The sequence below is a fragment of the Mobula birostris genome, chromosome 7 (genome assembly GCF_030028105.1).
Source record: "Mobula birostris isolate sMobBir1 chromosome 7, sMobBir1.hap1, whole genome shotgun sequence".
Taxonomy (NCBI): domain Eukaryota; kingdom Metazoa; phylum Chordata; class Chondrichthyes; order Myliobatiformes; family Myliobatidae; genus Mobula; species Mobula birostris.
The window spans coordinates 73,570,069-73,584,875 of record NC_092376.1 but is presented as its reverse complement, the minus strand read 5'-3'; the positions used below and the strand labels follow the sequence as shown (position 1 = coordinate 73,584,875).

The 14,807-nt window shown below is 40.7% G+C and overlaps 1 protein-coding gene across 8 annotated transcripts in view; it reads left to right on the top strand.

Moving 5' to 3' along the window:
* mtmr2 (myotubularin related protein 2) overlaps nucleotides 1-14,807 on the top strand; it is a 143,338-nt gene that overhangs the window by 126,140 nt on the left and 2,391 nt on the right. For 3 of the 8 annotated variants that reach the window (XM_072263415.1, XM_072263416.1, XM_072263417.1), the window contains 2 exons: nucleotides 11,591-11,783; nucleotides 12,072-12,741. In XM_072263415.1, coding sequence (XP_072119516.1) covers nucleotides 11,591-11,752 — 162 coding nt within the window. In that variant the 3' untranslated portion in view covers nucleotides 11,753-11,783; nucleotides 12,072-12,741. Of the gene's footprint in view, nucleotides 1-11,590; nucleotides 11,784-12,071; nucleotides 12,748-14,807 lie in introns of those variants that run through there. The other 5 variants (XR_011886595.1, XM_072263414.1, XM_072263418.1 and 2 more) reach the window with 5 other exon arrangements.

Below are 14,807 nucleotides of genomic sequence, written 5' to 3'. Positions count from 1 at the left end.
GTAAGGTAGAAGGGCTAAAGTGCGTGTACATCAATGCAAGAAGCATCAGGAACAAAAGTGATGAACTGAGATCTTGGATACATACATGGAATTATGATGTAGTGGCCATTACAGAGACTTGGCTGGTACCAGGGCAGGAATGGATTCTCAATATTCCTGGATTTCAGTGCTTTAAAAGGGATAAAGAGGGGGGAGAAGGGGTGGCATTGCTGGTCAGGGATACTATTACAACTACAGAAAGGGTGGGTAATGTAGCAGGATCCTCTTTTGAGTCAGTATGGGTGGAAGTCAGGAACAGGAAGGGAGCAGTTACTCTATTGGGAGTATTCTGTAGGCCCCCTGGTAGCAGCAGAGTTACCGAGGAGCAGATTGGGAGGCAGGTTTTGGAAAGGTGCAAAAATAAACAGGGTTGTTATCATGGGTGACTTTAACATCCCTAATATTGATTGGCACCTGATTAGTTCCAGTGGTTTAGACGGGGCAGAATCTGTTAAGTGTGTCTAGGATGGATTCCTGTCACAATATGTTGACAGGCCGACTAGGGGGAATGCCATACTAGATCTACTATTAGGTAAGAAACCGAGTCAGGTCACAGATCTCTCAGTGGATGAGCATCTGGGGGACGGTGACCACCGCTCCCTGGCCTTTAGCATTATCATGGAAAAGGGTAGAATCAGAGAGGACAGGAAAATTTTTACTTGGGGAAGGGCAGATTATGAGGCTATAAGGCTAGAACTTGCGGGTATGAATTGGGATGATGTTTTTGCAGGGAAATGTACTATGGTCGATATTCAGTGATCTCTTGCAGGATATTAGGGATAAAATTTGTCCCGGTGAGGAAGATAAAGAATGGTAGGGTGAAGGAACCATGGGTGACAAGTGAGGTGGAAAATCTAGTCAGGTGGAAAAAGGCAGCATACATGAGATTTAAGAAGCAAGGATCAGATGGGTCTATTGAGGAATATAGTGTAGCAAGAAAGGAGCTTTAGAAGGGGCTGAGGAGAGCAAGAAGTGGGCATGAGAAAGCCTTGGCAAATAGGGTAAAAGAAAACCCCAAGGCATTCTTCAATTATGTGAAGAACAAGGATGACAGGAATGAAGGTAGGACCATTTAGAGATAAAGGTGGGAAGATGTGCCTGGAGGCTGTGGAAGTGAGCGAGGTCCTCAATGAATACTCCTCTTCAGTATTCACCAATGAGAGGGAACTTAATGATGGTGAGGACAATATGAGTGAGGTTGATGTTCTGGAGCATGTTGATATTAAGGGAGAGGAGGTGTTGGAGTTGTTACAATACATTAGGACGGAGAAGTCCCCGGGGCCTGATGGAATATTCCCCAGACTGCTCCACGAGGCGAGGGAAGAGATTGCTGAGCCTCTGGGTAGGATTTTTTGTCCTCGTTGTCCACAGGAATGGTACCCGGAGGATTGGAGGGAGGCTAATCTTGTCCCCTTGTTATAAAAAGGTAGTAGGGATAGTCCGGGTAATTATAGACCAGTGAGCCTTATGTCTGTGGTGGGAAAGCTGTTGGAAAAGGTTCTTAGAGATAGGTTCTATTTGCATTTAGAGAAACATGATCTGATCAGGGACAGTCAGCATGGCTTTGTGAAGGGCAGATCGTGTCTAACAAGCCTGATAGACTTCTTTGAGGAGGTGACCAGGCATATAGGTGAGGGTAGCGCAGTGGATGTGATCTACATGGATTTTAGTAAGGCATTCGACAAGGTTCCACATGGTAGGCTTATTCAGAAAGTCAGAAGGCATGGGATCCAGGGAGGTTTGGCCAGGTGGATTCAGAATTGGCTTGCCTGCAGAAAACAGAGGGTCATGATAGAGGGAGTACATTCGGATTGGAGGGTTGTGACTAGTGGTGTCCCACAAGGATCGATTCTGGGACCTCTACTTTTCGTGATTTTTATTAACGACCTGGATGTGGGGGTAGAAGGGTGGGTTGGCAAGATTGCAGACGACACAAAGATTGGTGGTGTTGTGGGTAGTATAGAGGATTGTCGAAGATAGCAGAGAGACATTGGTAGAATGCAGAAGTGGGCTGAGAAGTGGCAGATGGAGTTCAACCTGGGGAAGTGTGAGGTGGTACACCTTGGAAGGACAAACTCCAAGGCAGAGTACAGAGTAAATGGTAGGATACTTGGTAGTGTGGAGGAGCAGAGGGATCTGGGGGTACATGTCCACAGATCCCTGAAAGTTGCCTCACAGGTAGATAGGGTAGTTAAGAAAGCTTATGGGGTGTTAGCTTTCATAAGTCGAGGGATAGAGTTTAAGAGTCGTGAGGTAATGATGCAGCTCTATAAAACTCTGGTTAGGCCACACTTGAAGTACTGTGTCCAGTTCTGATCGCCTCACTATAGGAAGGATGTGGAAGCATTGGAAAGGGTACAGAGGAGATTTACCAAGATGCTGCCTGGTTTAGAGAGTATGGATTATGATCAGAGATTAAGGAAGCTAGGGCTTTACTCTCTGGAGAGAAGGAGGATGAGAGGAGACATGATAGATGTATACAAGATATTAAGACGAATAGATAGAGTGGACAGCCAGCGCCTCTTCCCCAGGGCACCACTGCTCAATACAAGAGCACATGGCTTTAAGGTAAGGGGTGGGAAGTTCAAGGGGGATATTAGAGGAAGATTTTTTACTCAGAGGGTGGTTGGTGCGTGGAATGCGCTGCCTGAGTCAGTGGTGGAGGCAGATACAGTAGTGAAGTTTAAGAGACTACTAGACAGGTATATGGAAGAAATTAAAGTGGGGGTGTTATATGGGAGGCAGGGTTTGAGGGTCGGCACAACATTGTGCGCCGAAGGGCCTGTACTGTGCTGTACTATTCTATATTCTATGTTCTATGTTCTAAGCAAAGTAGATGAGGTTTGAACATCCAGTCCAGAGTGATTATATCCATGCATTATGAAATAATCTAGTAAAGAGACATGCTCTTGGACATTTATGAAAAGCTGGGTAAATTTGCAGAATAATGAGGAGATAGGGTTCAGCCATGCGATGTGTAAGGCAATACAATGGGAAGGAAAGGGAAATTATATGTTATTTGGAATGTGCAAGACTAGGTGTAAAGTACACAATGCAATCTTGGAATACAAACAGCACAAACAAAATGTTGGAGGAGCTCAGCAAACTGGGCAGCATCTATGGAAAAGAGTGAACAGTCAATTCTGTGGCGGATGAAGCACCTCGGCCCACAACGTCGACTGTTTACTGGATTGGAGAGCATGCCTTATGAGAATAGGTTTGAGCAAACTTGACCTTTTTGCCTTGGAGCGATGAAAGAGGAGAGGTGACCTGACAGAGGTGTATAAGATGATGAGAGGCATTGATCGTGTGGATAGTCAGAGGCTTTTTTCCAGGGCTGAAATGGATAACACGAGGGGGCATAGTTTTAAGCTGCTTGGAAGTAGGTACAAGGGGAATGTCAGAGATAAGTTCTTTACATAGAGTGGTGGGTATGTGGAATGCAGTGGTAGAGGTGGATACAATAAGGTCTTTTAGGAGACTCCTAGATAGGTACATGGAACTTAGAAAAATAGAGGGCTATGAGGTACGGTAATTCTAGGCAGTTTCTAGAGTAGGTTACATGGTCAGCACAACATTGTGGGCTGAAAGGCCTGTAATGTGCTGTAGATGTCTATGATTATAACCATATAACAATTACAGCATGGAAACAGGCCATCTCGGCCCTTCTAGTCCATGCCGAACTCTTACTCTCACCTAGTCCCACTGACCTGCACTCAGCCCATAACCCTGCATTCCTTTCCTGTCCATATAGCTGTCCAATTTAACTTTAAATGACAACATCAAACCTGCCTCAACCACTTCTGCTGGAAGCTCGTTCCACACAGCTACCACTCTCTGAGTAAAGAAGTTCCCCCTCATGTTACCCCTAAACTTTTGCCCTTTAACTCTCAACTCATGTCCTCTTGTTTGAATCTCCTCCACTCTCAATGGAAAAAGCCTATCCACCTTAACTCTATTTATCCCCCTCATAATTTTATATACCTCAATCAAGTCCCCCCTCAACCTTCTACATTCCAAAGAATAAAGACCTTTCTCTGTTCAACCTTTCTCTGTAACTTAAGTGATGAAACCCAGATAATATTCTAGTAAACCTTCTCTGTACTCTCTATTTTGTTGACATTTTGTTGATATGCCCCTTTCTCCAGCCTTGTATCCCTTTTGCCAATCAACCTCCCAGCTCCTGGCTTCATCCCTCCCCCTCCCGCCCTCCCCCACCACCCCGGGTCTCCCCCTCCCCCCCCACCCCCAAATCTCCCACTATCTCCCCCCTCTGCCAGTCCCGACGAAGGGTCCTGGCCCGAAACGCTGACTGCACCTCCCCACATTCTATGTTTTTTCCATAGATGCTGTCTGACCTGCATTCCTCCAGCATTTTGTGTTTGTTCCTTGGATTTCCAGCATCTGCAGATTTTCTAATGTTTGTGATTGGAATACAAATACATCAGTTACTAAAAGTTGTGCCTCAGGTTAGCAAGACCATTAAAAAGTCAAACCAAACATTAGCATTTATTTCCAGAGAAATAAAATTAAAAGTTAGGAAAGCTGTCTTAAGCCTGTATTGAGCCTTGGTTAGATGATCCACAATATTGTGTACAGGTTTGGTGGCCATATTGGAAAAAGGTACAAAGTGTTGGGTTAAGATCAGAGAAGATTTATGTAGATGACACTTAAATATAAATATTCAAATAAATGTAAAGGATGAAAGAACTCGACTCCCTTTTCTCTTGAAAACAGAAGGCTGAGGGGTGACAAAATAGAGAGTTTCAAAATTATTAAAGATTAGAAGAGATCTTATGAGGAGAGGCTGAATAGACTGGGCTGATTTTCCTTGGAGTGGATGAGATTGACCTGATAGGACTGTACAAATTTATGAGGGACATACCGCAAATAGTAGAAACATTTTCCATTTTGGGGAGCTATCTAAAACTAGAGGGCATAAGTTTAAGGCAAGGGACCTTGAGGGGCCTCAAAGGGAAAAGAAAATCACTCAGAGGGTGATTGAAATCTGGAACCCATTGCCTGAGTGGGTTGGTGGAAGCAGAGACTTTCATAACATTTATATATCTATAAGAGCATTTGGGATACTAGTCACTACATGGAATCCAGGCATGAACTCCGGAAAGCCATTAAGGGCACCAAGAGGCAATATTGAGCCAAGTTGGAAGCCCAGGCTAACCAGAAGGATGCCAGTAGACTATGGCAAGGTCTAAATGAGATCACTGGGCGCAAAGAAAAGGCTGGGAATATCAATAACTGTGGCGCTTCTCTTCCTGACGAACTTAACGTATTCTATGCAAGATTCGAACAGAAGAGGAACATCCTGCTCCCTCCAGGTGAACTGGACCTGGTGGCATCAAGATTCATCGTCACCAAGGAGGACGTTAGAAGGGCCTTCCTGGAGGTAAATCCAAGGAAGGCGACGGGCCCAGATGGCGTCCCAGGACGGGTTCTCCACGCCTGTGCAAGCGAGCTAGCTGGAGTGTTTGCTGACATCTTCAACTGCTCCTTGCTTCAGTCTAAGATCCCCTGGTGTTTTAAGAAGGCAGCGATAATCCCAGTGCCGAAGAAGAGCAAGGTGGCATGCCTGAATGACTATCAACCTGTGGCTCTGACATCAATTGCTATGAAGTGCTTCGAGAGATTGGTTATGGCACACATCAACCACAGCCTACCAGTCAACCTCGACGCTTTGCAATTCGCCTACCGGAGCAACAGGTCAACGACAGATGCCATCTCTCTGGCCCTACGTTCCTCCTTAGAGCACCTGGAGAAGAAAGACGCATATGTAAGGCTCCTTTTCATTGACTACAGCTCTGCCTTTAATACCATCATTCCAAATAAACTGATTCCTAAGCTCCAGAACCTGGGCCTTCGCACTCAGATCTACAACTGAATCCTCACAGACAGGACCCAGGATGTAAAAATAGGGGACAAGCTCTCCTCTGCAATCACTCTGAGCATCGGTGCCCCACAAGGCTGTGTACTCAGCCCCCTGCTGTACTCACTGTACACCCATGATTGTGTAGCCAAGTTTCCATCAAGCTCAATATATAAGTTTGCTGATGACACAACAATTGTAGGCCATATCTCGTGTAATGATGAGTTTGAGTACAGAGGGGAAATTAAGAACCTGGTGGCATGGTGCGAAGACAATAACCTATCCCTCAACGTCAGCAAGACGAAGGAATTGGTTGTTGACTTCAGAAGGAGTAGCGGATCGCACGACCCAATTTACATCGGTGGTGCACAAGTGGAACAGGTCAAAAGCTTTAAGTTCCTTGGGGTCAATATCACAAATGACCTGACTTGGTCCACCCAAGCAGAGTTCACTGCCAAGAAGGCCCACCAGCGCCTTTACTTCCTGAGAAAACTAAAGAAATTTGGCCTGTCCCCTAAAACCCTCACTAATTTTTATAGATGCACTATAGAAAGCATTCTTCTAGGGTAAATCGCAACCTGGTATGGAAGTTGTCCTGTCCAAGACCGAAAGAAGCTGCGGAAGATTGTGAACACGGCGCAGCACATCACACAAATCAATCTTCCATCCTTGGACTCACTTTACATCGCATGCTGTCGGAGCCGTGCTGCCAGGATAATCAAGGACACGACCCACCCAGCCAACACACTTTTCGTCCCTCTTCCCTCCAGGAGAAGGCTCAAGAGCTTGAAGACTCGTACGGCCAGATTTGGGAACAGCTTCTTTCCAACTGTGATAAGACTGCTGAACGGATCCTGACCCAGATCTGGGCCGTACCCTCCAAGTATCTGGACTTACCTCTCGGTTTTTTTGCACTACCTTACTTTCCATTTTTCTATTTTCTATTTATGATTTATAATTTAAATTTTTAATATTTACTATTTTTTACTATTTTTAATATTTAATATTTGTAATCCAGGGAGTGGGAAGCCCAGAATCAAATATCGCTGTGATGATTGTACGTTCTAGTATCAGTTGTTTGGAGACAATAAAGTATAAAGTATCACCAAGACATAGAAGGATCTGAAGCATATGCTGGTATATGGAATTAATATTGATGGAACTTGATGGTAGGTGTGGACAAGGTGGGCTTCTGTGCTTTGTGATTCATTATGACGCTACTTGTGGGATAACTGAAGGCTATAAATATAAAATGATCACGATGGGATGAAATAAAAGTGGTGAGAATTTAGGAATGGTACCATGGTATGGTTGTAGCAAGTAATATTAATGTAGCTAATGGTAGGGTGGACAAGTATATGAGGGAGAAAGGAACAACGGCTTATGCTGATAAATTTAGATGAAGAAAGAAGGAGCATAAAAATCTGGCATGGACTAAGTTGGGCCAGTAGGCCTTTTTTGTGCATTTTTTCCAGTGTTAATATACTACTAGCTAACCTTTTCTCTTCTCCACCTTCTGTAAAGTTAAAGTCTTTTAAAAACCTGCAGCCTAAATCCCACTCCAAGTTCCTTTTCTTCATTACCCCTGTCCTGTACAATCTATTCCGATATCATGGAGGGGTTAAATTCCTAAAAAACTATTCCTGTAACAATTTCCATAAGACAAACTCTCTTTTTCCCATTGAATCCCATGCTCTCTAAGTTTAATCCATTCCTTTGGAAAGTTCTTCTCTCAACAGTTTTGCCTCCACGGCTGCACAGTCTATAAGAAAGGAAATTCTGAATATAAAGTGGGCAGAAGAGAAAGCATTGTTGTTTTAATTAATTAGAAATAAATGTCACCTTGTTTGATAAAGTATTGCAAGTATCATTAGAAGAGATGGCCTTTTCAGTTTGCAAAGTAAATCCCTTAAATACCTTCCTACTGTGAATCTTCAGCCTGTAATCATTATCCTGGGTAAACTAGATCAGTCTGCATATATTGTGTGTTCATTTTTTTTCGTCTCATGGGTGCAGTCTCTTAACTTGAAGGCAGTTCAGTATTTATACTTTGGGGAAAATGAATCTCAGGGTAGAAAATGGAGATGTACTTTGATAAATTGACTTTGAACTTTGAAATTCCTATGGAATCTGTACACTAAATTCTTGATGAAATTCAATACTAGTGTTCAGAATCAAGACCATAAGATGTAGGAGCTGAAGTAGGTCATTCAGCCCATCGAGTCTACATCAGAATCAGGTTTATTATCACTGGCATATATCATGAAATTTATTGTTTTGCGGTAGTAGCATATTGCAATACATTGTAAAAATGCTATAAATTACAATAAGAAATGTAGTGTTTATAAAAATTGAATAAGTAGTGCAAAAAGAGAACAAAAAAAGGAATAGTGAGATGGTGTATATGGATTCACTGTCCATTTAAATCTAAAGCCGAAGAGGAAGAACCTGTTTCTGAAATGGTGGTGTGTGTCTTCAGGCTCCTGTACCACCTCCTCGAGGCAGCAATGAGAAAAGGGTTGGTACTGGGTCATGTGGGTCCTTAATGGTGGATGCCACCTTTTTGAGGCATCGCCTGTTGAAGATGTCCTCGATTCTGGGGAAGCGAGTGCTCATGATAGAGCTGGCTGAGTTTGCAACTTCCTGCAGCTTTTTCCAGTTCTGTGCAGAGGCCCCTTCATACCAGATGGTGATGCAACCATCTAGAATGCTCTCTAAAGTGCGTCTGTAAAACATTACTGGAGCCTCTGGAGACATACAAATCCCCTCAAACACTTAATGAAATGTAGCTCCTGCCATGCCTTCTGTATAATTGCATCAATATGTTGGGTCCAGGGTACATCTTCAGAGATGTTGACACCGAGGAACTTGAAGCTGCTCACCCTTCCCTTCCTGAAGTCCACAATCAATTTCTTAATGTTAAGTGCAAGGTTGTTGTCTCAACACCACTCAACCAGCTGATCTGTCTCACTACTGTACGCCTCCTTATCACCATTTGAAATTCTGCCAACCATAGTTGTATCATCAGCAAATTTATAGCTGCAATTTGAGCTGTGCCTAGCCACACAATCATGGTTACATGTTACACATTCATTAAATTTAATTCCATTACTTTTCTCTTGTCATCTGAAATTTCTCTTCTGTCTTTTAAGATTCTCAGTAAACCACCGCTGCTTTATCAAAAACAAGAGAAAATCTGCAGATGGTGGAAATCCAAGTAACGTACACAAATGCTGGAGGAACTTGGGAGGCTTGGCAGCATCTATGGAAAAAAGTCAAAGGGTCTTGGCCCAAAATGTTGACTGCCTTTTTTCCATCGATGCTGCCTGGCCTGCTGAGTTCCTCCAGCATCTTGCGTGTGTGTTGCTGCTTTGTCAAAGTTTTTAAGACTCTTGCTTTTATCTCCTTATAATAATAATAAGTACTTTATTGATCACATGTGGGAAATTCTTTTGTTACAGCAGCAACATTTAAAAACACACCTAGCAGTGTGCAGACTTAACTAATAATAACATAGAGGATAATAATATACACAATAATGTAACAACGTACACTAATGTGCAATAATACTGTATGAAATAATAAAGCGGAGACTATTATACTATGATGTGTGTTCTCCTGTTGCTCAGAGATAAATTGTTCTATATGCTTATTGCATTTGGTAGGAAACATTTTCTGTAACGATCCTGGCGACAGCGGAGCTGAATGAACCTGTTTGAAAAGGTTATTCAGTAGGTCATGCAGAGGCTGTGCCAGATTGTCCATAATGGATAACAGTTTGTTTAGTGACCTCCTCTCCAACACTAACTCAAAGTAGTCCAGATTGTAGCCAAGGACAGATCCAGCCTGATTGATGAGTTAGTATTTTTGTATCACCAGCACCGATGCTGCTCCCCCAACATAAAGCAGCAAATAAAACTGCACTCACTGCAGCAGACTGGTAAAAGATCTCCAACATTCTGCTGCACATGTTGAAGGATCTCAGTTTCCTTAGAAAATAGTCTGCTCATCCCCCTTTTGCAAACAGCCTTGGTGTTAGTTTTCCAGTTAAGTCAAGCTGAACACCCAAGATTTGGTACTCCTCCATTATCGCAACCTCTTCTCCGGGAATGTATACAGGGCTCATCACAGTCCTCTTCCTTTTAAAATCAATCATCATCTCCCTGGTTTTGGCCATATTCAGGAGCAGGTGATTCCTCCCACACCACTCCACAAACTTGTCCACCAGTGCTCTCTACTGTGACTCCTGCCCATCTCTCATACAGTCAACCACTGCAGAGTCATCAGAGAACTTCTGCAAGTGGCAAGACTCGGTTGTACTGAGTTATGTGGTTTGGTGTTGAATTTTGTAGCTTGTGCTTTAATGGAACCTTTACTTAAATGCTTGTTGTAATTATGTTTTTGTGCATGCAAAAAATAAATCAATTGCTTGGCCAAGTCTGCTATATTCATAGTTAGTTGCTGAGTTTGTGATGAAAAACGTTACAACATTTTCATTATCCATTAAAATTAATTACTTGGGATGAAAACTGATTGGAAATTTCCAGTTTAAGATGACGCTGGTGAAACACAGTGATGACTTGCAGGCAGCAAGCAAAACTACTAACTACTTTATTAATCACGCCTTTTCTGGCAAATGATCACTGCAATCAATAGTCCATAACTTCCTTTTTAGAGCTGAGCTTTTGAACCGCCTATACAACCTGGCATTTTTGTTGTATGAACTGAAGTCTCGAAGGTGCAGGATGTTTGGTGTGAGTGTGTGTGTGTGTGCGCGCGCGCATGCGCGCTAATTTGAGGCGGTGGAGTCTGGGCCCTAAGATTGGAGTAGAAGCCAATGTTTGGCCATTCATGGAACGGAGTTGGAGGCAATTCGAAGTGGCAGAACCAAGGCAAGACAGAGTTAAGTCAGCAGGGCCTGGCCCGAGAGCAAGGAATAAGCTGATGTTTGACTGCTTTAAGTGCCGGGCCAGATTGGAAAGGTCGAGGACGGGCCAAATCGAGGCAGTGGGTCCCAGACCCAGGAGCATATGGAAGCAGCAGGGCCTGGGTCTGAGAACAAGGAACAACCCGCTGTTTGACCGATTTAAGCGCCAGGCCAGATTGAAAAGGTCAGGGTGTTGGGGCCGGAGGCAAAATACAGGCTTGTGAGGTTTCCTCGTCTCTGTGCTGAAATAAGGCTGTGGCCTACAACTAGCTAGCTCCTGGATCGGCTGTGGACTCATTTTTGTGAACTTCAGTTCTGAATGTTATTTGCTTACTTTTACTGTTTGCACAATTTGTTTTTTTTTTGCTGCACAGTGGGTCCTTTTTAAATGGGTTCTATTGGGTTGCTTTGTTTTGTGGCTGCCTGTAAGGAGACGAATCTTAAGGTTGTATATAGTATATATACTTTATTAACAAATGTACATTGAATTTTGAAATTTAGGCCCTGTTAGGAACATAGAACATAGTACAGTATAGTAAGGCCCTTTGGTACACAGCACAGATGTTGTGCCGAATCAGTTTAAGTGAAGCGCACTTGATTTACTTAAAGATTTGTTGCCTAAATTCATGTGATTTCTTGGGGGATGGGGGAAAGCTAAGTAAATTTATAAATATTGTCAAAGAAAACAAATTTGCCAATGGAAGTACATTGCACTATTTTTATTCATTCCTTTCTGAATGCAGGAGCCTATTCATCAGCGTTACAAGGAGCTTTTAGCAAAGAGAACAGAGCTTCAGAAAAAAGTAGAAGAATTACAGCGAGAAGTTTCTAACAGATCTGCTTCCTCATCGGAGAAAGCGGGCTCACCATCACGTTCAGTTACACCAGAGCAGACTGCTGTTTGAAACTTGAATACATTAAAGAATATATCAATAGGTGAGGGTAATATATACAAAGATCTTCTGATGCTTTAAGAAAAAAATATTCATACATTCAACCAAGGATATATAAGCAGGATTACTTTTAACTTATAAATATATCTTTTAATAGGAACAATAATTGCTATTTGAAACAAATATTTCAAATGTTGCAAGCAGATAGACTATGAAACAGTTTGTTTTTTTGGAAGCAAGTATTATTTTGTTGCACTGATAAGTATTAACTACCATTGTTCTCTTTAATTCTAAGATTATAATTTAAACTTAGTGTGTTCATATGTTTTAGATGTTTGCTTTCTGTAGTTTGACACTACAGTTCCCAACTGTTCCATACTGGGTTTCTTGCCTCCCTCTCTTTTAACAAGAGGGATAATAAAACGAATGATAATTCTACATACATAGTAGGTAAGAAACCTGTTTAAGTATATATGTGGTAAAATATGTATGGAAAAACTATTATAAGGGGAAAAAATGACTTCTAAACTGTGCAGGTATGTTGACTGTGACCAGAAATGGTAATTTACCCACTGTGTGCTGTGTAGACTTTAAAAAAATATATTAGTTTTATATCTCAAATTGCCATTTTGGTATTGCAAAAATATTGCTACCATTGTTGTATTGTAACTCAGTTCACATTTGCACTGGATTGATCAGTACAACTCAAAGTACTGAAAATCAGTAATGTATTTTTCTATCTGAAATATATTGTATATTAAAATGTGACAGCCAAGTTTCAGTTGACCAAACCAACTGTCCCGATGGCAAGGCACATGAGAAATGCAGCTAGTGCCACCTTTTTTTTGTGTGTGTAAACTACCAGCTTTCTTGAATCCTTTCTTTAATCTGGCATTATGCATGTAGTTCAATAGAGCATTTTTTAATGCACAAAAAATTATTTTGTTAAATTGTATTTTTATTTATATATATATATATATATATATAGAAGCTTTAGAAATTAGTTACATGTTAGTAAAATGTCTAGTATTTTTTAAATAAATTGGGAAATGTATCAAAAACGTGAAATTTGTAGTGTAGGCTCAATCGTTAAACCAAACCTGAATTTCAGGATTATGTTACTGGGGTGTAAGTAACCAGATTACTGCAGTGTGTAAAGGTATTTCAGGAATTACTGATTATCAATTTAGAAAGCTAAATTCTGATGAATCTCCTGTATGTATCTATCCTAGTCTTAAGAAAACCAATTTATGATTAATTATATTGAAAAAGATTCAGTCCATTTTGGGGCTGAAAACTACACTAAATGACTTTCTTCAGGCATTTAGTTTTCAGGTTAAATTCTTGCTACATTTTGCCTGATTAGCAGTTTCACATTTTAGGTCCAAGATTTGTCAAGGGTGTTAATCTAAAGTTAGCATATTCCAGATAATACTATCATATAGTCTGCTAACGTCGGTCTATTGCAAACCTTACTACTAGGGTCATAAAAGGTTACTGATTATTGCAAATTCATCAGCAGTTTATCTTCTTTTAAGGAAAAGTAATTGGATTTTAGAATTTTAGCTTTTATGTGTTAAATTTAATAGATCTAATCTGAATTTGATCTGGTTAAGCTTACTAATGTGAGTACAAGAATTTCTGTTGCTTTAATCTAAATTGCACAGAAAATATGTATGTGTAAGTAAAAATATTTACTTCCTTAGAATCTTCCTTAAGCAGGAGAGCATGGCTGCAGGTTTGAGGATGCAGGATGTTTTAATAAATTACATGTGGATAAAATCATTTAATCCACATCATTCCCTGAATTACAACAAAGAGCAATAGAAAAGAAGTGAAAGAAATACATTTGGGACTCCAAAGTGCAGGCTTTATTTTGCATTTTATTGATACTAAAGCATCTATATAATTGCAAAAATATCCATTTTATTTTTATCATATCAGAATTTATTTTGAAGTATTTAGGACATAAATTACCTTTCAAAGTAGGCCAAAATAACATTCTAATTGTGCAAATATTTTGATAATTTTAGAAAAAAAGGACTGGTTTTGGCTAATTGATGTTCTTTGCGTAAATATTCTGGGAGGATATTTAAATGACTGATAATCATATGTTGCCAGAAATTGATTTGACTGTCTGAAGGTAGTTGGACTGAGAGGACAATTTCAAATTTAAGCTAGAAATCTATTATAATCAGGGCAAGCCACTTAAAACTAAACATCATCAGATCAATTGAAAGTATTTTTCTTTCACTTGTCTCTGTAAATTTTTTTCTCAGAATGCGTTAAATTTAGTCTATCAAGTAAATTATTGGCCATTTTTTGGTATTAGAGTTGTGCTAGCAAGAACAATATGGGGCTGTAAATAATTTAAAAGTACCTAAATTACCTAAATGTGTACTACTAGGTACAATATTATTTACGGAAACAAAATTTGAAGCATCTCAGCTTCATTTCATTTTCTAAAGTAAGATTGAGCTGAACTCTGAAAACCTGTAATCATTTTTTCCCAGAAAATGGTTGGTTTGACATCTGGCTCACCTGGTTGTTTCTTGCACGGTCATTAAATTTATCTAGGTCCATCTTCCAGTGCTTCCTTTAAATTCACCAGAGGGCCTGTTCCTGTTCCCCCCTTTAAACATGGTTCACTGAAGAATTATTATACTACAGCATAACAAAACTAGTCATTGTAGTAGTAATAGCAATAATATATAATAGTATGGAAAATCTGCAAATCAGGCACCTCCAAAGTTGTAGAAGTGAGGGATTATCAGAATTTTACTAAAATAATACAAGACCATCCAAGTATACTTCAAAAACAGAGTTGGGGAAAGAGAAGAATACCAAATACTGGTATTGAGCTTGATTTGTTATTGAAGACAGTTGGGACGGGATTTCCAAACAGGAATACTGTAGGTTTGAATACTATAAATAGTGAGCATGTTTTTGTTTTATAAAGTCTAATTGTCTCCCTAATGTGCAGAATGCTCCAAGGATAATACAGTTTATGAGCAAGTATTTTTCCTGGTGTTTAAATTGCACATTGCCACAGAAGGGAGGTACATTG